The sequence below is a fragment of the Haliaeetus leucocephalus genome, unplaced genomic scaffold, assembly GCF_000737465.1.
Source record: "Haliaeetus leucocephalus isolate CR32 unplaced genomic scaffold, Haliaeetus_leucocephalus-4.0 Scaffold751, whole genome shotgun sequence".
Classification (NCBI taxonomy): domain Eukaryota; kingdom Metazoa; phylum Chordata; class Aves; order Accipitriformes; family Accipitridae; genus Haliaeetus; species Haliaeetus leucocephalus.
This window is the reverse complement of record NW_010973187.1, coordinates 13,156,036-13,180,347: the sequence shown is the minus strand read 5'-3', so window position 1 is coordinate 13,180,347 and position 24,312 is coordinate 13,156,036. Positions and strand designations below refer to the sequence as shown.

The window sequence follows — 24,312 nt, the reverse complement described above, 5'->3', positions numbered from 1 at the left end:
CCTGCTCCCATCAATCATACCTCTGTCAAACTAGTTAGAGTGAATGAGGAAGCATTTGGTCCAGGCAGAACAGCACCATCTTAGCTGAAACAAATGGGGTCTTGTTTCAGGGGCGGATTTACCAAGAGATTTCCGTGGGCTGTCACCTGTGAATTAGTGTGACCCATGCTGACGGTGCCCCCAGGTCATGAGATGGGGATGCTGCTGCACTGTAACTTAGCCCTCCATCCTGCCACACTTCCATTCATTCCTGTATTTCTATTAGTTTGGGGTATTTTTTTTGTCTTGTTTTCACTTCCCAAAACAAAAAAAATAAAAGGTTTCCTGTGTGATTTGATGTGGGAAGCAACCCCACCAATGATCTTCCCACAGGCTTGCTGTCCTCCCTTCCCCCATGGAATGAGAGAGTGGCTTGGCTAAGTGGGACTTTCAGTGGTCTGTCAGCAATCCCAGCTCACTATCTAATTACTTCTTCCCTTCAGGCTTCAGGACTCTTTTTTTGCCAAACAGACAAACAATTTCTGGTCCAATTTGAGATCCCTTTTGCTGTGTGCTGTTCTCATGGGACCACACCACTCCAACAAACATTTCTGGCTTGACCAAACAGAAATTGCATCTAGATCTATATAATCACCACTCTGCATTCATTTCCATTATGGAGAGACAATTCCCTATTAAATTTCAAAAAGTGGTTTATTGGCTCAGAGAGACAGCAAAACATCAGATCACAGAGGGAAGAGCTGCTATTTGCACAAAGCATTATTTATCTACGTAATGCAACTTGATATTTGTGTCTATAACTATATACAGACTGGGACATCAGACTTTGACTTTATATACAACCAAATCCACCTTCGCTAGACATACATATCTGGTAGATGCTGTTAGACATTGCATTGCTGTCACCATGCTGAGTGTGTCTAAATCAATAGGTTTACAGAGAACTTTTTTTTTCCTGATTCTTATAGTTAAATTTTCTCCCTTTTATCCTCTGCAAGCAAATCAAAGTAACTAGATATTTCTGCACTGAAGATCTCTCCTTTCTAACATAATATACTATGTATTAGATAAAGGATGCCCAGCTTATAGCCTAGGGTTTTGGCACCCTAGAATGATTTATGCCGCCCACAAACCATTCCTGCTACTCTCTTTCCTAAGGATCCTTTTGTCTTCTCTAGTGGCATGAATAAAGTACATCTTGGAACCAAAATACAGGAACTGCCACCCCCATCCCACACTGCTATGGTGATGCACATACGTATTATGTTGTATGACTAAAAATACTCCTGTGATGCAGGGTGTCTGCATATGGGGTGCCACAGCAGCAGCAATCCCACATACATGGTAACGGGCTATAATGCCTGACCTTCTGAGCCTCCTCCCCAGGCCCCTGACTTAAAGATGCATCATACTCATAGCCACTGAATAACTGGGCTCCTGCCTGGCTTCGTCTGGTGATAAAAATGCCCAGGCCTTTGGAGTAGTGAGTCCTGGTGAGCTAAGAGACAGAATTTGAGAAGGGTGGGGCACATGGGGAGCCTGCTACCACTTCAGAGCCAAGCATAAGTGCTCAAAGAGGTTTCAGTCTCCTCCAGATCTCCACCCTAACTCCAGGGCACTGAGGTCCAATTTGTTTCACTTTGTGCTGTTGGAGTGATTTGTCTTTGCATCTTGTTGAAGTGCCTGCTGTGTGCTGCAGAATCATTTAAGACTTGGCTGCTGCTTTTATAGAGAATTACCCTTTAAGACCTGAATACGACAAAGCACTCAGAGCAAAGGAGTTTTACTTTGATGGAACTACTCCTATATTTAATGGTAGCCATGGGCTTCAGTTGGCTGGGTCAGGGGATGGGACATCATGCTGTAGCCTTTGTGAATGTAAATTCTCACAGAAAACCCTGGGGACTTTATGCCTGATGGTATCACCACAGTACACGTACACTAAACCACCAAAATAGTGCTGGTTTCCTTAAAAACCAGCAGGGCCTTAGACTATGGATTAGTGTTTACAAGCATTACAGTTGACCAAGCTACTTATTTACCTAGATAATGGAAAATGAGCATGACTATTCTATGATTTTTAAAAGTTGCTTTACCTAGACAATCTACTAGCTGTCTGAGATCGGCCCTGTTTGGGAGAGACACTGAAGCAAACTTTTACCAGCTTACATGAGAAAAACTGATGATGATAACCTATACCTGAACTGTTAATTCATCCTGGTTCAGCCATGGCAAACTCCATGCAGCCAAACTTCTTCCATCTTGTTCCAAGCTATGGAGCCCTTGTCTTGCTCCACAAAGTTATTGTGTAGGTTAATGGCAGTTTCTTTCTTTGGCTGCTGTGATTTATGCTGCCTGCACCCATACCCAGCTCCTACAGCTGTGCTGTCGGGTACTGATTGTGAGCTGGATGGTGAATGGGATTGGGAATTGATCGAGGTTAAAAGTGGCCACTCTTTTTGGCTGGGTTATGCTGAGCTCTGATCCCTTCTCTGGAGCAGCTTCCTTCCTGGCCGCACAATTATACCAGCATGACTGAGGAAGGGGTCCAGGGGAGGAAATGAGCAGTGGTGGCAGGATTGCGATGGGGGAGGAGGGTGGTGAAGGCCACTTCAGCTGGTACTGCTGCCAAAAGGCATGTTCACTGAATGACAGCCCAGTGGCATGTCCGGCCAAATCCCACGGAAATCCTCAGTGTCACAGACAAAATCCTGCTTTCCAGCCCAATGTGCTCTGCTCTGATTTATTTATTTATTTATTTACCCAGTGCGCTTGGCAGCTTTTTGGCACAGAGAAGTGCAGTGGTAAGGCATGGAGTAGTGGGTGCCAAAAGGGAAAGAGTCTGGTGCTGGATGGTAGACACCCCAAATCAAGGGCAAGCAGCAGTAAAAAAGGTGCTAGTGAGAACATGGTCTCCCTTGTAACAGGGATGGAATAAGACATTTCAGCAGGGGAAGGTCTTAAAAACTATGGCTGCTCTTCAACAGTCACAGGTCTGGGTCTTATATTTTGACGTGGAAGGAAATTGGGTTAGCAACCTCTCTCCATGAGACAAAACAGCATGGTAAGGAACCTTGCTTTGTATATGTCTCTCTCCTCCAGTGCTCCACATTTCCAAATACTAAACCAAGACTGAATTACTGCACTATAAAATAAGTTGAACCCGCCATGACCTGAAGACTGGTTCAGTTTACAGCCAAGTCCATAATCCAAAAAGCATGAAGGATCAGCAACAGGAATAGAAATAAAAGCGCTGAGCAGAAGGAGTCAGCAGGTAGTCCTTAACAGTCAGCTAATCACAGTGAATAATTTATTACAGCAATGCCACTGAGACTCCACTAGCTTTTAAACCAGTATTTCCTGGAAATGTTTTCTGCTCCTCCTGTATCATTTGTAAATTTGAAATCTTTTTTCCCTGTCTGCAATGCAAAGATGTTTGCAAAGGTCTTAGGAAATGATGCTGTTCCAAGAAGATCCCAGTTAGACACAACTCCAGTACATTGTCTCTGACCCCACTTGATTCTGGATGCTCTAGAGAAAGGCCAGCCCTTTCTGAATACACCCTGTGGCTCAGTGGCATGCCAGTGAAAGGAGCATTACACATTCTCCATACCTCTGACAACAGAAACCAACTTGCTGCCAAATCAAACATCCTCCTTGAACATAAGGATTTATAACCCCTCCCAAAATCCTGCTTGAAAACAACCAATTCAATGTTAAAACTCTGGATGGAGGGTCACACTTTTAGCCCTATCTTCAACCCTTCTAAGCTCTTGTATCACGTGGCAAGGAGTTATGCAAGTGAATTGGGCTCCCTGTAACTGATTTGAATTTCATGTTTCTTTTCCCTTTTTGACTGTCCCTATGTTCTATGATCAGTCTGGATAGAGACCAATTTGTCAGCTTCCTCCTCCCCATCGTTCGCTAGTTTCTATACATTTCCCATCAATCCCTACTTTATGGTTTTTTAAGTTACTGGTCTGTCATTCCTTCACCACAGGAAGCACAAGTTTAACCACTCCATCAGTGCAATTACTGACTTGACAATGCTTCATTATGCCCTAAAGCAGAGAGGATCTCTATTTGTTCTGCAATAAAGCAGCTCTTAATTAGGCTATTGCTCCTCCTGTGCAAATATCTCATTTTGCCTCTGGAATTGGGAAAGTTCACTCTATCTCTTGTTGTTTGGAAAAGGCCAAGTGACATCACACAGCAATCTTTCACTTTTTGGACACAATTAATGTGTGGATTACTTTGCTCATGCTTTTGACAAGCAGGTGATTTCTCTCTGATCAGACACTTAAAGCTACTGATTTTACTTGTGCTTTGTACTGCTTGGTAGGATAGGTCCAACTTAGCTCTGGTTTTTGCATGTTTAAATGGGAAGTCAATCCCACTGTTGCTTTGAATTCACAACAATACTACACATCAAATTCTTCTTTAATGAGAATCCATAGAGCGTTGTGGAGACCTTATGGCAAGGGACAGAGTATTTTCATAGCATGCTTCATTTCATCTCAGAGAAAGAATACTGCTGGGAAGAAATGGCAGAAACTGATGTTTGGCTCTCACAGGGAAAATCTTTATCAAGCTACATTCCCAGCAGAATTTTGGGATGCCTCACATTTTATCTTATTTCCAAAAGTCTTTATTCCCCCTGGGTTCTCTTCAGTCAACCACAGAATGTGAACACTGATAATGTTTATGAGTTTGAGAAAAAAGGCTCACCTTAAGTTTCGTTGCCACTAGCCTTCTGTGGAAGAAAATGGGATAACACTGCATAGAGGTATTTCTTGGAAAACAACCAACCAATTCTCCTTTAAGGTAATTTTATTTTTGGTTATAAGTTAAACAATTTCTTTGTCTGTTTATTGGCCATACAAAAGTCCTTTGGCTGACTTTGTTAATCATTCACTCTTCAGCTTGGAGTTAATTGTTTACTAACTGTTAAACTGTGTGCACTAGAAGATGCCTTTGGGCTCTTAAATCAGTGGGAATATCTCACTAGAACAACAGAGACATGCCTAGTGCTACTACAACTGCTTGGGCATGCTGGTCTCACAGCTCCAGGCTACGTTGCTTCTGCTTCATGTACAGGTCTCTTGGGATGGAGTGGAGTTACATTTACCTGCTGGTTAAAATCAGCAAACACCACTCACAGACAACATAGTCATATAGCGGGGCTGCAGTGCCTTGCTCTTTCTTTCCAATTGCTCTGCAATGCAAGCAAAAAAACCCCTAATGACCCTTCTCTGAAAATGATGGGTTTGGTCACTACAGCCTCAGCACCTTGTGGAGAGTGGTGCTGGCACATCCTATCTGAAGACCTGGTTCCAAAGAATTTGCTTTGGTTTATCATGAATATTGTATGGTGCTGACCCAAGATAGGTAGAGCCCAGCAGGACAATGACTCCTTTTTGTTGTGCTTTTTCAAAGCACACCGAGCCTTGAAGGGCCTTTTCTCTTCACAGAGAAGAGTTTGTAGAAGCTAAGTCTAACAGAGAGGGGGATGGATTCTGCCCATCCTGGATGCTGTGTGCTGCTGCTACACAAATGACACTGGTTCTGCAAGCCACTACTAAACTTCCAGAATGCCTCAGCATATGGTTAGCAGGACAGCAGCCATCTTTCCACGCTTGATACTCCCTTCTTCTTGTTCAGCTGCAGTGATGGATTTTGTGAAGTATACCAAAACTTTTGCATTTTTTTAACACCTAAGAATGAACAGCTATCAGGTCATAACTGATATGGACCAAATCTGGGTTTGAACAGGCAGCATTCAAGAGGAAGCCTTTGGAAGGGCTTGCTGTGTCTGTGAGCTAGCCCCTGAACATACAGAAGAAAAAGAGAAGGGAGAATGATAAGTCTCAAAGTGATGGCTTTGGGTAGCTTCAGGGCTTCCACAGAATTCAAGCATAGGCAGGAGAAAACATAAAAATAGAAGCACAGAGTCACATTAGGCTCTGCAGCCAAGTGCAAGCTGCGTTCCAGTTTAATAGCCCTGCATTCCCGTCTGAACCACCTCGGACTAGGTGCCAGATACCCATCTCAGCTGCATCCCCACTAATGCTGGAGGACTTATGCCTGAGTGAGAATAGCGCAAGCAAGATCAAGTTCTGGCCCTGCATCAGCCTCAATTCTCCTCTCTGGACTCATCCAACTTGCTGACAAACCTAGTTAGTTTACTAGAGACACATGGCTGATTTACTCCAGCAATTTAATAAAAACGTGGTTTTGACTGACTGCTAATGGGATCGCCTGAGATAGGCTCAGCTGCTTAGTGTGGGCTACAACTTTACTTGCAAACACAATAAACATGGAAATCTATCTAGGATGACATAATAGGAAAACATTACAATCTCTCTTATAAGACAAGCAAGGATTTTATATGCATTTAATATAAATGTCTTGGTTTCAGCTGGTTTCTTGCTACAATTTTCTGCTTGTGTTTCCTCCAGGGAGATTTATTTTTCCATTGTAATTTTTCAATTTGTTTCTGGCATTGGCAATGTGCAAGAACAAAATAATAAAGATTAGAAAAGATATAATCTCTTTCCCCCTCCCCCCTAATTTTACTTTGCAGAAAGTTCAGTAAGGTTTACCCCTCCTCTTTGCAGAGCAAAGACTTGAACCAGTCCATGCTGGTATAGTGAAATGACTCAGATACTATGGTAAGCTCCCAGATACCAGGGTTATCAAGTGCAATTTTACAATCTAATTAGCAGAGGATTAAACATTGCACCTCGCTGAGGGAGTTGGGCTGCTCTCGCCAGAGGGGTTTTACCACCTGTGTAGGGTAAGAAGTCTTTTTACTTGCACTACAGAGGGTAAAAGCACACGATGGTGAAATAATGAAGCCTCAGCCACACTATTCAAGTCCTGTCCCTGATTTAGGTTGTGCATTTTGGAGTAGCCCTGGCAACAGATGGGGTTTTCAAGCATCGTGTAACAGAGAAATGCTCATCTAGGCTGTCTTTTCACTGCTGTGGTCTCTGGATTATGGCAATGGACAAATTCTAGCCCAGAAATTCTGGCTCTCCCTTCCCACCCAACCTTCCCTCCCAGATTTATGACCACTTCTGCTAAGCCACAGAAGTCCTCAGTGGTTTACACATAAGGTGGCACCATTGTTTCAGGTCTCCTGGATTTTGTACATAATTTAATGAGAGAAAAAAAATAGTAATTCCCAATAAAGAGAAAACTGGCACCCTATTTTTTTAGGGTTACACTTGCAGAAGAAGGGTAGGATATGCCCCTGATCTGAGAGGCAATGTGAGAGCTAGAGGTAGGTTAGTGGGGACACAGAGAGGCTGGTCAAGATGTTATCAAGCTCTGAAACAAATGCTACAGACCAGATCATCCTGAGCGGCTGAGAAGAAGAGAAAGTAGAGAAGCTAAGAAAGGAGGCTTGACTCTTCTAGTGGAAATGGCTGTCTCCTCTCACGCAGTCAGAGCACCTGACCTCTTTTATTCTTTCTTCTTCTGCTCTCCACCAACACTCTCATCCCATCAGAGCTGATAAAAATTGCTATAGGTTGTGAATGGCTGAGTCCTTGTCATGGCAGGGCACTGTTTTCCTCCAAAGAAATGTTTCTATCACTAAGACTGACTTCTGAAGGCATGTTTTAAGGACATGTCTTCCCTGGGGGGTTGGCACTAATGGAGGTATGTGGGTGCAAACACCTAGCCTAGGCATGTTTAAAACTATTGGGAGTATGGCTTGCCCTGCAGGTAATGATTGATCCCAAATAGATTATGTCTTTCAGAGCACAGATGCTCTGTGAAGACTTTCTTACTCCCCTCATTCTTTTCTTCAATGAATAAAAAGCCCCATTAATAGCCTTCAATGAGTAAAAGGCTAATCAATGCATCTATTGTCTCCTGCAGCCTCCTTGGCAGTTCTGTTTTCTACCAAAACCTTGATTCTATTTTATTTTAATAGAAGATGCTACCTGTGAGCACCAGACAGTGTCCAAAATGAATGTGATCAGAGGAGGTGAAAGAAAGGGAGGGGGACAGAGACAAAATGAGAAAGAGAAAATGCAAAGAGAAATGCAGTATGTTAATTTAGCATGGAAGCATTTGTATCCATAGAGGAGCTGCCTAGTTGTTCCAAATAATCCAGTTCTGTGGCCTGCAAGCAAGCCTGAAACCTTGTTTTCTGATGTTTCCACGGGTTTGCAGTACAAGAAATGCTGTCGCTAACAGACTGTGCAGCCCACCTGCAGGGCATGTGCTCAGAGATGAGCTTTCTTATATTAGATGGCATCCTAGGTAGGAAAATCAGGACACATGGGTATGCCTAGTAGGATGAGCTCAGGGGATCAGAACCTTCCTCCTCCCAAATGAATAGGACATTCCTTAGCTGGATTACTGAAAGGCAATTTGGAAGGACTGAGACAAATACCAATTTTCAGATGCACTGAAAGCCTCACTAAAAATACTAATAAAGAGACCAGAATGGGTAGTCATCACTGATCAAGCTCTAGTTTTGTGATCAGATCTATGCATGCCATGCCTTGATTTGTGAACTGTTTCAAAGTAAAGTTGCTAAACAAATCAGATGCTGGGCACAAACTTTTTAATGCCTTTTTTTAGGCATGTGATGAAAATCTTATTTTCTTGTTAGCTTGACATTAACTCTTCAGTTAGTAAAACTGTTGCTTATCAAATGTAATGCTGCTCCTAGGAAAACCATACAATTTTTTCTTTTTTTTAATAAATAGAAAAAGATTTCCTGTCTCTTCTTCCCTCTCTTTCTCGGATAATTTATGGCTTGACAATACACTATCAAGGGTTGGCTAGGCACCCTCAATCCTGCCATAGCCAGTGGGGTGGAAGGTCTCCAGCACCTGAGAGAATCAGTCCTTCAGTTCCCATTTATGTCTTATGAATCATGCAAAAAAGAAGCATAAGTTGCAAGATCAAGTGACGTTTATTTCCCATCCATACCACAACATTTAATAAGTTAAGAGCTACTTTTGTCCATTAATTCTTTGCAGACATTCAGACAAGTTTAGGAGAAACAACATCCTTCAAAATCACATGAATCGATGCCAGCATTTTGCATATATCACACCCTCAAATCAAGCTATAACATGTGCAGCAAGCCCAGACCTTGATAGAAAAGTAAACACTTACCTTTCTTGGTTTCACTTTGTCATGGTAGTCATATTGAAAAATCCCCTTGTAGCTAAGTCCTAACCACCAGGGAATTCCCTGTTTGTCCTGGAAGAAAAAAGAAAGGGAGTTATATTGAATGGGATGGGGAAATGCTGGAGATTTACTAGGTTGTTATTCAAGGTGAAGATTTGTTTCTAAGCAGTATCTTTGACTGTCATGGGCACTGTTAAATTTAACCCTGCTGAATTTCCTCAAGTCACAAAGCCACATGGTGTTTAGGAAAGATCTGTTTCACTTTTAGCTATGACATATAAAACATTTAAAATGCATCATCTGTGGTCAAGTTACTCAAAATGCTGCCAGGGGAGGTGGGGAGGTTTGACATGGGTCCCTTGTGCAGTGGTGCATCCTCTTTCTCTTCCCTGCAAATTACTCAGTCTGAACACTCAGAGATTGGAGAGGAAGGAAAGTGAATCACCCAGCTGACTTGAATTATGTGGAGGGATTTTAGCATTAATCTTGAAAATGCAGCAGTAATGGGATCTGAGAGCTACCAAGTGATAAGGTCTGACAGGCTCAGACCCAACTGCTTTGTGTCTGAGCGTGCAATAAAATGGCCTTATGGAGTAATGGCTGATATCTGATACCAGCCTCTTTGCAATTTACTGAACTGGAGTCCTCAATGAAATTACATCTGTTCTGTTAGTGTGATAGAGAATGGCAGGGTAAAACGCAGCAAAACCAAAACCCCCACATCAGCCAGAAGCAAAATCTATTATGTGCAATATTTGCTGCCTCATTGCTGCTCACTGGTACTTACTGATCATGGGGAGTTCACTGGAACAGCTCTCAAGTGTTTGCAGGCTTGAACACCCAGCCCAATCCACCAGATCTTTCTTGATCTAGAGACCTTGATCTTGATCAAGAGGTCTGGATGCAAAGGGTGCTGGAGGGATCCTGCCCTCTGGCAAAAGATGAGGCTAATGCTTTTCCCAACATGCCATACACATAGCAGGAATAGACCAGAAACACACCTCCCTGAGACAGGCACTGTCAGATACTTGTGTTTTTATGGTACTCTATGTGTGCAAGACATTACAGACATAAGAAAAACCATATGATCTGTGCAGAGAGATAATGATGAAACACATCAAAACTTCAGGGGTGATAAATGGGGGAATATGCTCTGGGGAGTATGGATCTAGCTTTCTTTATATGTTTATTGATTTCTCTGCTTAAAAAAAATAACAACCCTACACAGCTGGTCAGGCAGGAAAGTAATAATAATAATAATATGAGACTGGAAGATTTGGTGATAAATCATTAGACAAAAGAAATGAGGGATTTCATGAATACCTGCATGAAATCCACATAGTTAGAAGTGGACAGCTGTTGGGAGGGAGGGGAGGATGTGTTTTCTCTAGACTATGGGCCAATGATTTGGCATTAAAAAGATGTACTATATCTGTATCCATCTACATATATCTGAAGTGAAGGGAGATACAGTCTGCAGGTCATGGCTGACCCTAGTTAGTTGTTCGTGGATCTGCACGCTGAGAAAAAGCTGACTTCTTGGAACTACAAAAAGGAGTGAAGCATCAAGTCTGTCAGCAATGTGGCTGGCTTGTCCCTTTGGTGCTGCTTCACTGGCATCACCAGAGCTTGCTGCTGCTTGTGGACTGAACATCTCCAGCACAATAGGACTGCAAGAGTTTTATCTCCAAGAACAGGATTTTCCTCTTTGGAGCTGTATTTACCAAACATTCACTGCACAGTCAAAATAAGTTTATCCGACCACAGGAAGTGCAACCAGACTTTAGTAGCAGTGTATTGTATTCTGAAAGCAGGATGGTTATTTGTACCTCTCTCCCTCCCTCTCCAACAACAGTTTAATTCAATAAATGACTCTTTTTTGTAGCACGTACCTTTACTGCGTAATAATGCACTCCATACGTTGGGAGGGATTCTACAATGCTCATGTAACTGCAAAACAACACATATGAATAACATGTCTGAGAAGCTAAGAGGATTATCTGAGAAAGATGCTTTAATAAATAAATAGTCAAGTAGATAAATACTTCAAGCATTGGATGAGGTGGGAGACATAGTTACATGTTGTATTTACAGTCCGGTATAAGTATTTCCTGATAAAACAAAGGTCACAAGAAGTCACTCTTATTTCACTTACTTCACAATTGCTTGACCTCTTGTCTGACCATTTAGTTTCTTGTAATGTTCAATGACTCGATCCTCACTGGAAAGGAAGAAATTGGATATTTTATATAATGGCAGTATCATGACTAAGAATCTTGCCAAAAGGCGAAGAGACACTTCTGTTAACATAGCTACTGACTGAGGGAATCAAAAGATGCCAAGCAAAAGTGTTAGATGAGGGGATTTGATGCAGCCCAGAGTAAACAAGGGGAACTCACAGACTGAGAATAAAAATGGTTTTCTAGGAGTTGGCTTTCTGGAAGAACCTTTTTTACTCACACAGTATCTACACATACAGACTTTTCCCTCTCTGCATTACTTATCTACAAACAATGCCCATGATATTACGTTGTGTGGCAAACAGACGTGTGTTGGAGCTGCTCAAGCTCTGCTTTTCCCTAGTTGGTGCAACTTTTCCCAAGCCCACCAAGTTCTCTGAAAGGTAGCAAAGCTTTCAGAAACTGGTGGCCAGTAATAGCCCTAAGCCTCACAAATTACTCCTCACCACAATGGCACAAAACCATGTACAGGAGCACTAGTGGAAGTACTCTGGAGAAATCTCTCTCAGCAGCGAGTTAAATTCCTAATGTACACAGAGGCAATGTCTATAACAGCAGGTTAAACAGTGGCAGGGAAAGTTTCCACGACACTCAAACTTGGGTCCCTTTACTGTTAAAGTAGTGATGTGCCTTTGCATACTTTTGGGTTATACTAACTTGCCTTCCCCCAGGCAACTCCTGGCTATGCACTGGAAGTTAGCATGGGCCAGGGCCCATTCCCAACACTGCTTTGGAGACTAAGACAGTTTCATGGTATAGATGGACAGTGTTCCACACCAGTGGGCCTCTGTGTCAGAGAACAGTTCTGGCCATGTTTGATAAACGCGTGTTGAGACATTCACCTATGCACTCTAGAGATGAAGCATCCAAGAGCAGATCAGCATGACCCAAATGACAGACTGAGGGACATCTGTAAGTTCTCTTTTAAAAGAATCTCATCCCTTCTTCTCCAGTGAATGGGTAGCAGAAGAGCACAGAACCAGAGCTATTTGATGCATACGATCAGCTGTGCTAGCAAGGTCACAGCATGGCAAAGTATAAGCCAAGATCTCCTTTCGAAGGTTCACACAGCTCTCCTTTGAATTCAATGGCATTCCTCTCAATCTACAGCCATGCAAGTCACCACAGCCTCCAAGCCTGGTACTATCAGACTGGTCTGACTTTGGTTGTTCTCTAACTTCCAGCAATGTAATGCCCACAGGACCAGCTCTGTTTGTTACATGGTATGACGGAATACTCAAGTCCTCAGGTTCAAACCCAGTCTCTTGCTCTTTATGTTGTAACACCAAGGATAAGGAATCTGTTGAGTCCTCTTGAGATACTGTACAGACCTTGCCAGTCCAAGAGAAAGGAAACATAAACTACCTTTATTCCACCTTTGTGCCCTCCCCACCTGGCACTGCATAAGCTTCCAGAAGTACCAAGTGTCTATCTAATGCCATCATGCTGCATGTGGTGCAGGCCAATGTGAACTGGCATTCCTCCCTGCATTTCCTAGGTTCATCTGGGGCCCCTAATGCAGCCTTTAAAGGCAGCCACATGGCTGTCCACCATGCGGTAATCCTTCCCCAGGCAGAACTGGAGCTATTTTTATTGCTAGACAGTGTGAAGGAGCACAGCAGTGTGGGATGGTCTGGTAGATGACCTCACCACAACTGCTTAGAAATGCCCATGGGGAATTTTGTGGAAAACTGCAAAGTGTTTCACTAGTCCTGCTAACACAACTGCGTCTTATTGCTGCCTTCCCCACTTGCATCCTTGTGCCAGAGAGATCTGCGTGGAGCCAGAATCTCTTTTAGAAAGAAATTCCCCTGCCCCTGCTGGGCACAGCCTTCATAATGATCTCAGTGATGTCACAGGTAGAGGCCACACAGAGCCTGCTGTGCCATCACACACAGGATATTCTGTTCTGTGACATTACAAGGAGGACAAACTGCACTGTGACATGACAGACAAGATGTGCTGTGCACAGATGGGGTGTGGGGCCTGGCGCAGGGTAGCTGAGGACTGTGCATCCATCCCTGGTAATGCAGGGAGGAAGGGAGACGACCAGAAACACCAGTGTAGACAGCACAGAGCAATTCAAAGTAGACAGTCTGTTGGATTGTCAGCAGGGCCAGCTGTTCCCCCACAAGCCTGTAATTTGTCTGAGAGTAACTGCTTTCCTAACTCACTTGCAAGTGACTTCCCTCGAAAGTCACTTGTGAAAATAAAAGGGCTTTTACTTGGGCAAGGTGAAGCAACGTCCCACCAGCACGCCACAGCGGTTACAGGGTGCTGATTGAGTCAGTGACAAACTAAATGGGTAAAGGAATGGTCCAGCTCTCCCATCAAATCCCTCAGAATAATTTTAATGCTTAGAAAATGATCTGTAAGCTATAAATTCAACAGCTATGAAACCATATTCGGCCCACTGATCCAAGCAAGTACCACAGATGTTATGGGCGTGCACATGAAGGCAGAGCCTGGGTCTCCTGCCATGATTATCATAAACAGGATTACTTTTGGAGCAATAACTGAATTACATGAGTGTTCAGTACTGGAAGATCTCCAAAAACCATCATTCTTAATAAAAAAGATAGACAGAGAGGGCTTACAGCCCTTTGAAATTACCTCTTAAAACCATGATTACATGTGGATGCAATTCCTCTCTGTCTCAGACAGGAACAAACCAGGAGTGACTTTTCAGAAAACAATGGATTGTCTCCAGTAGAAAATGCTCTTAGCTTTCGTTTCCACTCTGTGCAGTTTATTGTACAGATCAAGCCCTCATAGTGATGCCATTCAAGGAAAGGACAGATGTACCCACAAGATGATTACCTAATGTGATTCCGGATATGCTCTGCTTTCTTACAAATGATTATTAAAAAATAATGGATGATATTCCCAGACCATACCCCTTGGGTAGGGAAGTCAATCGATGGCCCATTTCCTTCAAAAGGACAGATTAGATATCAGGGAGCCTTCCTGAACAGTGGGATGAATAAAGTTATGATGTTCTCAACACATACTCTAAGATGTGGGATAGTCCAGGCTCTACCCAGTTCTCCTAAACAAATGCAGGCAACACTCTCTATACCTCCATTGCATCATTAGGATAGTGATGATCTTCCTTTCCATTGTATAATGTTTTGAGGTCTACAGAAGTTAAGTGCCAGATAAATATCATCCTTGTTTCTACTTTTGGACAAAAATCCTAAAGCCTGAATTATCAATTGAGCCATGAATATTTAGGAGTGGGATTTGCTGCCTTTCACCTTCCTACAGCATGGAGCTAGTCACACTTTCGGGAAGGAAACAGATACTCCAGAGCACAATTCATCCTGACAGCAAAGGGAGCTGAGGGCACCTAGATCAGATGAAGAGGTCTACACTGAAGAAATGTTCATGGTCAGATGAATCCCACCCCAGCTTCTTGACAGTCTCTCCTTTAACGGTTCTTTGAACTTCCTTTTCACAAGAAGGATCATCCAGCACAGAGGTCACTTTCTGCCTCCAGCTCTGGGACAGAGGGGTAAGCCCAGCATGTGCCAGGGAAAACAAGCAAAATCATTCACGGGTCAGAAGGAGCATTAGCAGAGCTTATAAACATTCTCCCCTATCATTTCAGCTGTTCATCTCTGAGCGGCTGCCATGCTGCTATTGACAGCTGGGAGAGTGCTGGGACACTGCCTGGACCACCAGCTGACGTCTCCTTTCCCCCACTCTGGCTTGTTGCTGTGTCAGTGACACAGACACTCATTCATAACGCAGGGCTGACAGAGGATGCTTAACTAATGTGGAGACATGGAGGCTGCTGAAACACTACCGTCTGTTTGCCAGCTCATAAAACATTCCCCCCAAAGCTGAAAAAATTAGTACACGGGTGATATCTTGCAGCAGACAACTCTGATAAAGATCTTAAGACCTACTAAGAAATCTGTCCTGTCCCAGCAGCTTACAGAACTGGACAGCAGACAACTTGCAAGCAAATGCAGGGCCAGAGTTTCTCATCATCAGATCCAGATTTTCAAAGGTAAGTGTTTCCCCCTTCTCTTCCCAGCACACTGAGCTGTTTTAAATAGCTGTCCACTCATTGCTGCACCTTACTGTTGTCTGTTTCTAACCTTTGTCCATCTTGATTATATTCTTGAACTTTCTAACATCTTTATTTTCAGTCATATGCTATCCCACTGAAGCCAGCAGAGCATGTCTAGGGCCAAATGGACCAAGAGCAGGATCAGAGCCTCAGGTCTGTGTTGTATTAGAGAAACTAAGTAGTGATTTTCAGCTGATATTTTCAGAGGTGAATTTTATCGCAATGCTGATGCTTTAGGTTGCTAAAAACAAGCTTGCATTCAAAATCTGTTGGAACCTGGAAGGAGTCTATCTTCCCCCAGGTCTGTTGAAAATCCCATACTAGCACCCACTTTTGTGCCATTGTATCTCCTCCTTGCATTCTTACTGGTAACCTAGTACTGGGCTGGCTTGCTGGGGATGATCTGTATTGAGATAAAATGCAATGACAACGGCTGGAAAGGAGTGCTCTGAACTAACACAGGTTCTCTCCTGTCTCATTAAGATTAGTTTTGTGTGTAAAATAATAATAAATACTGTCAGTTGTTTCCATGCATGGGCAAGAGAAGCCACAACTCAAGGCCCTGGTTCCTGGACTATGTGGGAGTCTCAAACTGATTGCATACAGAAAAGAACAGGGTGAAATTTGTATCCAGTATGTAATCTGCATGAAATGCAGAAGTGTAAGAAAACAGTTTTAAAAATCTGCTCTCTTAGATCACAGAAGTTTGATCTGTACTTCACAGGCTTTTTGTCTGACTGACCAGCAGCCTCTTCTTGTGAGCATTCAGCATTTCAGAGGGTGTTTATGAAAAAGCCACCATTAAAAAATAATGCACTACTGATGTATAAGAGGTCTCTGAGACCTGGTTACTGAAGTGAAATCACAAGGGAGTCACAGGACTGTAGTCACTGGTTTTATTACCCCATTGGAAACAACCAGCTTCCCAACCTCCGACCTGTTCTCAGTTACATATGATCTCGCACAAAATTGAGTATAGTTGCAAGAAGTGCTGTACCTTGTGTATAACAGTAAATACTTGCATTCTGAGCTTGAGGTTTTTACACGGCTCTTCTTGCTTCAGGTAACTGAACATGGCCCAAACCCAAGGATAGCATCTTACGGACAGAGGCAGTCCCAGAACTCGCTGACATTTCCCAGCAGAAGTCCTTAACATAGGCATGTTGACTAACACTTCCCAACAGTGGGGGCAGACAGATCCTGATGGGCAGATGGGGCCTGACAGGCAGCCTGGGTTGTCACTGCTTTCCTGTGTATGGATACCATCACAGGCAACTGAAGCAAAGGCTATGTGGGCACTTTAATAAGACCTCAGTCCATGTTGCTGCTGAAGGGTCAAATTTGCCTTCCCTGTCCGTGGCTACTTGTTCCCACCACTGCTCTTGTGGTGGCTTTTAGCTTGAGCTACCAGTCTGTCAGTCAGACCAGGCCACCGACCTGGCTAGAAATGCACTGCTTTTCAATGTGGGGATTAGTTTGTGGAAAAAGGAAAAGGAAAGAGCTACTCCAAAGAGGGAGACCATTCTTCTTCCAGTGAAATGGCAGCCTACATTTATCAATTTTTCATAAAGTTTTGGTTTGGTTCTTAGACAGAAACACCAGGAGACTCTGAAGATCCACAGCTTTTGTGTTAGTGTTCCTAACCTCAGCTGGGGACTCTGAGTCTCTCCTCATGTGCTCAGAAAATGATTAGGAGACCTTACAGACTAGCTTGCCTACGGCTTGACATGAGGTGCAGCTAATTCTAGTGTTGCAGCCATGCTAGAAACAGTGGATGGCCTTCCTGGCAAAGGGAAGAATTGAGATCATAAACTACAAACCGATTTGTTCCCCCCTGCCATCCTCAGATTACCAAGATGCAGAAATTAAAAAAGCAGATAAAGAAGTTCACTCCCACCCCCAGGCTTATAGCCTAATGCTTTAAAGGCAAACATGAAAGAGAAACAAGCAGAAAATCAAGTGAAAGCATCTCCCCATTAATGAACAGTCTTTCCCCAAATTCTTTCCTATTTGCACAGATAAAAGGGATAGGCAGGGTGGCACAAAGAATCTATGTGTGGGGCATACACATTAATTTAATTGTGACCCTGCTCCTACCCTGGATTTAATTTTCAATGCAATAAAGACAGATCTCCCAATCCTCCACCTCTGAACATTACCTAGTTTGTATAAAAGGAGAACTACATCCCTTTCAGTTCAGCTATGCCATACAGAGAGGACTTGCAGGATGAAGCTCAATCACTCAAAAGTAACACAGAACAGTGCAAAACATTGACATTTCAAACTGGGAAAACTGCACAGATGCAAAGTGCTGGGAAAGGAAATGGCACATTAGGCCTCTTGATTTCATCAGGACACTTGCATGTTTACAATGAATTTTCTGGCCAGACATTACTGCAGCTATTTTGGCAGATGGGGAAACTGAGGCCCACAGTGGTAGCTCTACTTGTGTTGAATCATGCAATGGGTCAGTGGCAGACCCAGAGCTAGAAGGCAGGAATCCCTGCATCCCAGTTCCACTCTCAGATCACTTATTGCTAGAGCCAGGTCCTGCATAAGACATTGCAAAGCTGCTCAGCAGAATGATACGTTACCAGTAAGCGAGGGAAGGATGCTCCTTCAGTGCTGGTGTTGGAAGGGCTGGCAGCTTCTTTAATTCATTCCTTACAACTTCATTGCTGAAAGAGAGTTCAAAAGGAAGATCAGGCTACAAGAAAATAACCACAATATTTGATATGACCTGACCTAGCTGGCAGGCTGCTACGGCTCTACATCTGTTCCTCCTTAACAAAAGGCACTGGGGTTTCCTTTTTCTTCTCTCTTTATTTGTTTTATGGCAGCCCAGTTAACTTTTCCCTCTATTATCAAAATTGGTGAGAAGCTCTCCCAGATGGTTATGTTGAAGCACTTCCTACCAGTGACTGGACACAAAAGCCACCATGTCACATTTCATTGAAGAGAGTCCCATGGACATGTTCATACAGAGAAAAAGTGATGCTTTCAGCTGCAATAAATCACCTTTATTTAATGCCTTACAACCTGCTGCAAAAAGTAATGATTTACTTTCTTAGCATCACAGGTTGCTCTTAGCCTCTTGCCCCAGTGACCTGGCCTTTGCACATCTTCATTGATAAGACTCCAGCTTGAATTTTTGCCACGCTGCACAAAACCCTCCATGGGACCAGGCCCAACCACTTCACCAACATTCTCCTCCCTGCAACCTCTAGTGGCCACACTGGCCAGCTGGAGCAGCATCAGTGCACACCAGTGAGCAGGGAGAGCTCATGAAACAGGAGGCAGATTCTCACAGATGAAATGAAACCATGGGATTTTCTTCTACAAACCCAAAATGCCTCCATTCCCACTGTTAAACACAGAAGGAATTGTGTGCACATAAAAAAAAAAAAAAATCCCTCAAAGGCTTGGGAAGGAAGGCAGTGTTGCTGTTACCTTTAAAATTCTAGAAATACACAGCCAAGAGGGCCAGACAGGACACTGAGGAGTGCCAAAGAATTAATGTTTATTGGTTTACTTCTTAATAGCAGTTTTTTTCTGCCTTCTTGTACCCTGCCTTTTATCCTGCCAAAAAGTGCGGCTGTCCTGGAGCTGTGGAGAGAGGTAACTCTTCCAGAGCTCCAGACTTCCCAGCCCCCCTGGCTTCTCCTGTAGGGCAGCAGGGCCATTAACCAGGCAGACAGGTAGTCTTGGCATCCCCAGCTGTAGAACAGCCATCCTAACATTTGCTAAAGGCCCAAGGAGTTCTTGGATGTGCCAGGTCACCCTGAGTTTTGTTCTTGTTTCTGGGACAGTCTGTATGGTGGTTTGTAGAGATGTGATACTGCTTCAGTTGCAAAAATCTTCCCACAGCATTTCTCCATTTGCACATGCCAGCAGCAGGCTCTGCCTGAGACCTAGGTGGGTTTGTCTTAATTGGAGTTTGCAGGTTAATTGCTAGGTTGGGCCATAGGGTAAACCACTAACATAAATCCTGGAGCAGGCATTTTGGGTATGTTTTCAGGCATTTATTATCATGGTAGTTCCCTGACAATCAATTAAGTAGTTTTAAAACAGGACCACAACTTCTAGTCAAGACAAATCTATGACACAGATGCCCAAGTCTCAATTAAGTTCAAATTTTGCAGAGTGAAGATGTGTAGAACAGCACTTACAAGAAATGACTAAGGCAACTACTTCCATGCTAAGCACATAGAAAACCACTCAGTAGCACCTCATATGCCAAGTCAAATGACTCTTGACAAACAGTTTTTGAACACCCACTTCTGCCTAAATCTCATGGTCAGATACGTCTCAGAGCGTCAGATAGATCTTCCTTTGCAAGTGCAAATGCTAAAAACCTATTCAGATTTTTTCTTCCATGGCAGGTAAATACCTCCACAAGTCTGAACAAGAAGCTGCTCTGTTCTGTGTTATCTGCCGATCTGGCCACTCTGTTCTGTGACTGACAGCCTAGAAAACAAGCTTTTGCTGTTTACAGAGTTTACCGGGTCTGCCCAGAGACGTGTCCTCCACAGCACATGCATACTCAGCTCTTACTGAGTTTTTTTGACATTTTGAAAGAAACAGGAAAAAAAAAATAGATCACAGCACAATCAGAGCACAAGCAACAGTCACTGCCCTCAAGTGAAGATTTTTTGAGGCTGGCTGCTCATAGAAGGAAGTTGAGAAATTTCCAAAACTTTTCTGGGAAAACAGGGAGTAACTTCCAAACAGGGACTTTCTGAGCCCAGAAAACTGTCAAATAGGGCAAGATTAGTGGTGACTAACTATCTTTGAGAGTCTGGGAAAATGCCTGAATCTGTAGTGGCTCCCATAAGAGAAAGGGCTAACACCAGTCAGCTCCGTCTTTTCTGTCAGCGAGGAGCAAAGCTTGCTTGCACTGTGATAAAAAGTCTTTTAGGAATCAGAAAAAAAGACATTCTTAGTGATGTTGTTGGATGGAGTTAACATTTCGGCTCAGTACCTAGAAAATACCATAAAGGTAGTGCCTCACAACCTCAAAGTGCTAAACGTATTTCAGGTAATCACTTCCAGGAACAAAAAGGTATTTCATTCAGTGGTCCATATATTCACTAAGTCTTCTGGCAAGACTTGTCTCAAGACAAATGAATTTAGACTCCCAAAAGGATGTCAAACCAAGAAAAAGGAAAAAAAAAATGACTCGGGTTGCATTTGAACTAGTGGCCATGGGGTCACTTTCCTCTTGGCTCCTTTTAAAACACCAAACCCCTTAATTTTTAAAACGTTTCCAGCAGGATCACAAGTGGTTTTGTACTTACTGCCTTTCCCGCTCTTTCTAGTGAAATATCTCAGTGTGTTTATTTTTTTACTGTATTTAGAAAGTGTTTGTTTAATCCGGTCACTTGTGCTGCATTTATTTTATATTCAAAAGTGTCCAACTCCAGGGTTGTTATATATGGAAGGGTGCTTTTGATACAGATTTATTAATATACAGGGGAAAGGCTCCAAACACACTTTCTCTGTGTCCTCTAGACTACTTTATTCCTGTGCTATGGTGGAAATTATAATACTTAAAATACTGAATAACTATGAAAACTGAACTGGAAAAGCCATCTGCATGGGATCCTGAAAGCTCGTTGGATATCCAGAAATAAGGTCGACTGAATGGAGAATGGACCCAGAAAACAGAACTCCGGAGTTCTGCTCTTAGTTCTGGTACTGCTTGTTTAATGAGTACTGGCCAAATGTATTAGTCACCACATCTCAGTATTTCTATCTACACATGCAGGTAAAAGGCCTATCTAGCCACTTCATAAGCATTTTGTGAAAAACAAGTTTTTGCAAACTGGCTGCAATAATTTTGAGCACGATTACATATGCAGTTGTCTCAGGAAATCCATACATTTTCCAGCATGTGTAATAACAATGATCAGTAACAAAACAAAAATGCAGGTTAAAGTTATCAACTCTTCTCAGTGTGGCAATTCGTTCTCTTGAATGAAAGAGGAAATGCAGTGTCTGAGATTCTCAGATTAAATGGTACCATTTGAAATACAGTGTTTAGGATCTTCTCCATAAGGTTGCAAGAATGCAGCCTGGGTTTTGTAACCGCTTAAAAAATTCTGATAGGTTAAGTGTCACTTGGTTACACAGAAAGAAAAGTAAGCCTGAAACTATGTCAGATTGCCATCTGCCCAAACGTTGAAATTATTGTGAAATTCTGCTTAACAGGAAACTGGCCGTTTGCTTTACTCCCTTGTTATTCTTTCATATGTTGCTGGGAGATACTTGGAGTTCATTTGAAATGTCTCATATTGCTTAAATAGAAGAAATCTAGCAATGAGAGCCTGTCTGAGGAACTAGCTGCAATGGTCCAGGATTTTGTTTGACTTAGGGTTTCTTCTTTCCCCTCCCCAAACTGAGGGACAAATGATCAGTATATGTTATTTCCAGCTGCTTTGACATAGATACTGTTTAAGGTTGAAGAGCTGGATTCTGAACATTTAAAACTAAAATTGGTGTGAGTTTCCCAAAGATTTTGGTCAACGTCAGACTGGACTCTAAATCTGGTAGGATTAATTTAGGGAAAAAATCTCAGCTATTTTAACAATATGCTGTGCTCCCCCCCAAATTAGCCAGGGCAACCTGGTTCCTTCCTCTATGTAGGCCTAAAGAGAGTCACACCTATAGGATTTGTGTTCATCTAAGGAATTTAAATTTGTCCTGTCCATGCTCTGCAAACCAAGTGTGACTCAGCTCCCAACTAGAAGCAAGATTAACTTGAGGCAATAACCTTTACATCTGTCTGCAGGATACTAGTTTAGGAGCTTTATAAACGTGATTCTGTGCCTTTGAAGTAAAAATTTTTGCAGCTAATATCAAAACGCACAGATCCAATCTTAAGTGTCCTGTTCAACCTGAGAATCAGCTAAATAGGGATACTCAATTGTCCTAAATTCAGTGGTATGTCCCAGCCTAAATGTAAACCTTTTTCAGTATTGCCAGCTGAAGCATTTGGGGATTCTTTTAAATAACATGAAAACCACTCTCCTTTAATGTAGAGGACTAGGAACTTCTTAAGGAGAATAACTTTTTACTTTAAACCTCGCTCTGCCTAAATCTATATCAACTAAGAGATGTGCTCTTCGTACAACTCTGCTTGCAAAACACTGAGAAATACTTTTCTTAGTTGATCTAAATGGGTTCAGGAGCTCAGGGTTTCTTATGGGCTTGTTTTTGAAATGAAACACACATTAGAAATGGAAATGGGCTTAGTCAAATTGCTTGCTCTAGGTGCCAAACAGATCTGTCAGGGCTATTGTGGCATCTCAGTTCAACACAGATAAGGGTGACTCGGACTATGTGCTCTCCAGGCTTACCAAACACTGGGCAGTCACTGTGATGTCTGAGTTAGGTGGTACTCCAAGGTGGCAAGAATCAGTGATAAGAGACTCATGCATGATGATGACCTACCAAAGGATGTAGAACATGTGTTTGGAATGGCACATAAGCTCCTTTTGGGGAAAGAAAAAAGCAGTACTATGAGCACAGTCATTATTCTGAGGCATGGGATTATTTCCTCAAAAAACAGCAGTGGGAGCTGCTGTCATTGTAGATGCATCAGTTCACAGAGGTAGAAAACTGACTGCTAGAGTTTGTAAGATCAGTTCTGGTTTTTGAGCTTCTATGAGCCCCAAAAAGCAGAGTTGCAGCTGCATTCATGAGTCCTGAACCAGCTCCCTGTGATCTACCACCTGGGTGCAGTGGGGTTTGGAGGTAACCCCACTCTGGCCACCATGGGCAGGTGCCAACCCGCAGCTGAAATTGTGACAATTTGGCATTTGCTATCCCTGCACCTGAGGTGATCGGTGGTGACTCATAGGAAGGTTCCCATGGGGAAAAGCAATTCTCCCATCACCACAAACCAGCCAGTGCTTATGCACTTTTCTGGATCAGGGCCAAAGAGAAACTTGTAGTCTCACAAGCTATAAATCTGCTGGTGGCAGCAGACACGACAGGTGTGGGAAATCTGCAGTCTGCGTTCCAAGCATGCAACCCTTCAGAATTAACTTATTTCTTCAAAAACAAAGCAGGAGTTCAAGAGTTCAACCTTCACGCAATGTATGCTGCCATGCACAACATATTATCTTTAAATCTCAGCAGCAAGACATTCACAACGGCAGAGCTTCTCTGTTTCAAAGAGTAGCCACTTCTATTCTAAACAGCATTTCAACATCAACTAACTTCAAACACTGAAGCTAACTTCAGCCCTAAGAGAAGTCAGAACATTTGTCTCCATCTGCAGTTCCTCTGGCTGGCCCCAGGCTTGATTTGCCTCCCAGATTTTATACTCCTGATACGAATAACCACAAATCTCAGCAAGCAAAATCTTGACCACAATGACCTCATGTTGACTTCAGTAGCACCTGGATCTCACCCAGCACATAAACCTATGTCAGTGCACATTAGAGAGGAGCTGCTGGACGGACATCCTTGGAGATGCTAAGTCTTGTCCTAGGCCATAGAGGGTTGGAGTAGCATTCTTCTACTCTCCTCCAAGAATAGGCTTTAAAATCCACTAATACGGCAGATTGCTTTGCCACCAAAGCCCATTTATAAATTAAGATCCCTGGCAGTGTCAGCAAGTTGTTACAACACCACTTCTCTACCTGACTTGGATGTAAGGGTTCCCCCTTCCAGGTTAAACCATTGTGATTCACAGGTGAAAAGGACTAAGAGCTAACCGTTTTAATGGGGATGGTGATGATAGTCACACCAATGTGGGGGAAGCAATTAACACCATGTGTTGAGGTGTCTTCTGTGCTCTCAGAGAAGATTCCTCATTTCTCTGTGGCCTAG

At 42.9% G+C, this 24,312-nt stretch overlaps 1 protein-coding gene across 1 annotated transcript in view; it reads right to left on the bottom strand.

Moving 5' to 3' along the window:
- FRMD4A (FERM domain containing 4A) overlaps nucleotides 1-24,312 on the bottom strand; it is a 134,357-nt gene that overhangs the window by 46,109 nt on the left and 63,936 nt on the right. Inside the window, exons 7-10 of the mRNA XM_010580959.1 lie at nucleotides 18,069-18,152; nucleotides 11,312-11,377; nucleotides 11,049-11,106; nucleotides 9,142-9,228 (exon numbers count right to left, since the gene is read on the bottom strand). Of these exons, the coding sequence (XP_010579261.1) occupies nucleotides 9,142-9,228; nucleotides 11,049-11,106; nucleotides 11,312-11,377; nucleotides 18,069-18,152 (295 nt within the window). The remainder of the gene's footprint in view (nucleotides 1-9,141; nucleotides 9,229-11,048; nucleotides 11,107-11,311; nucleotides 11,378-18,068; nucleotides 18,153-24,312) is intronic.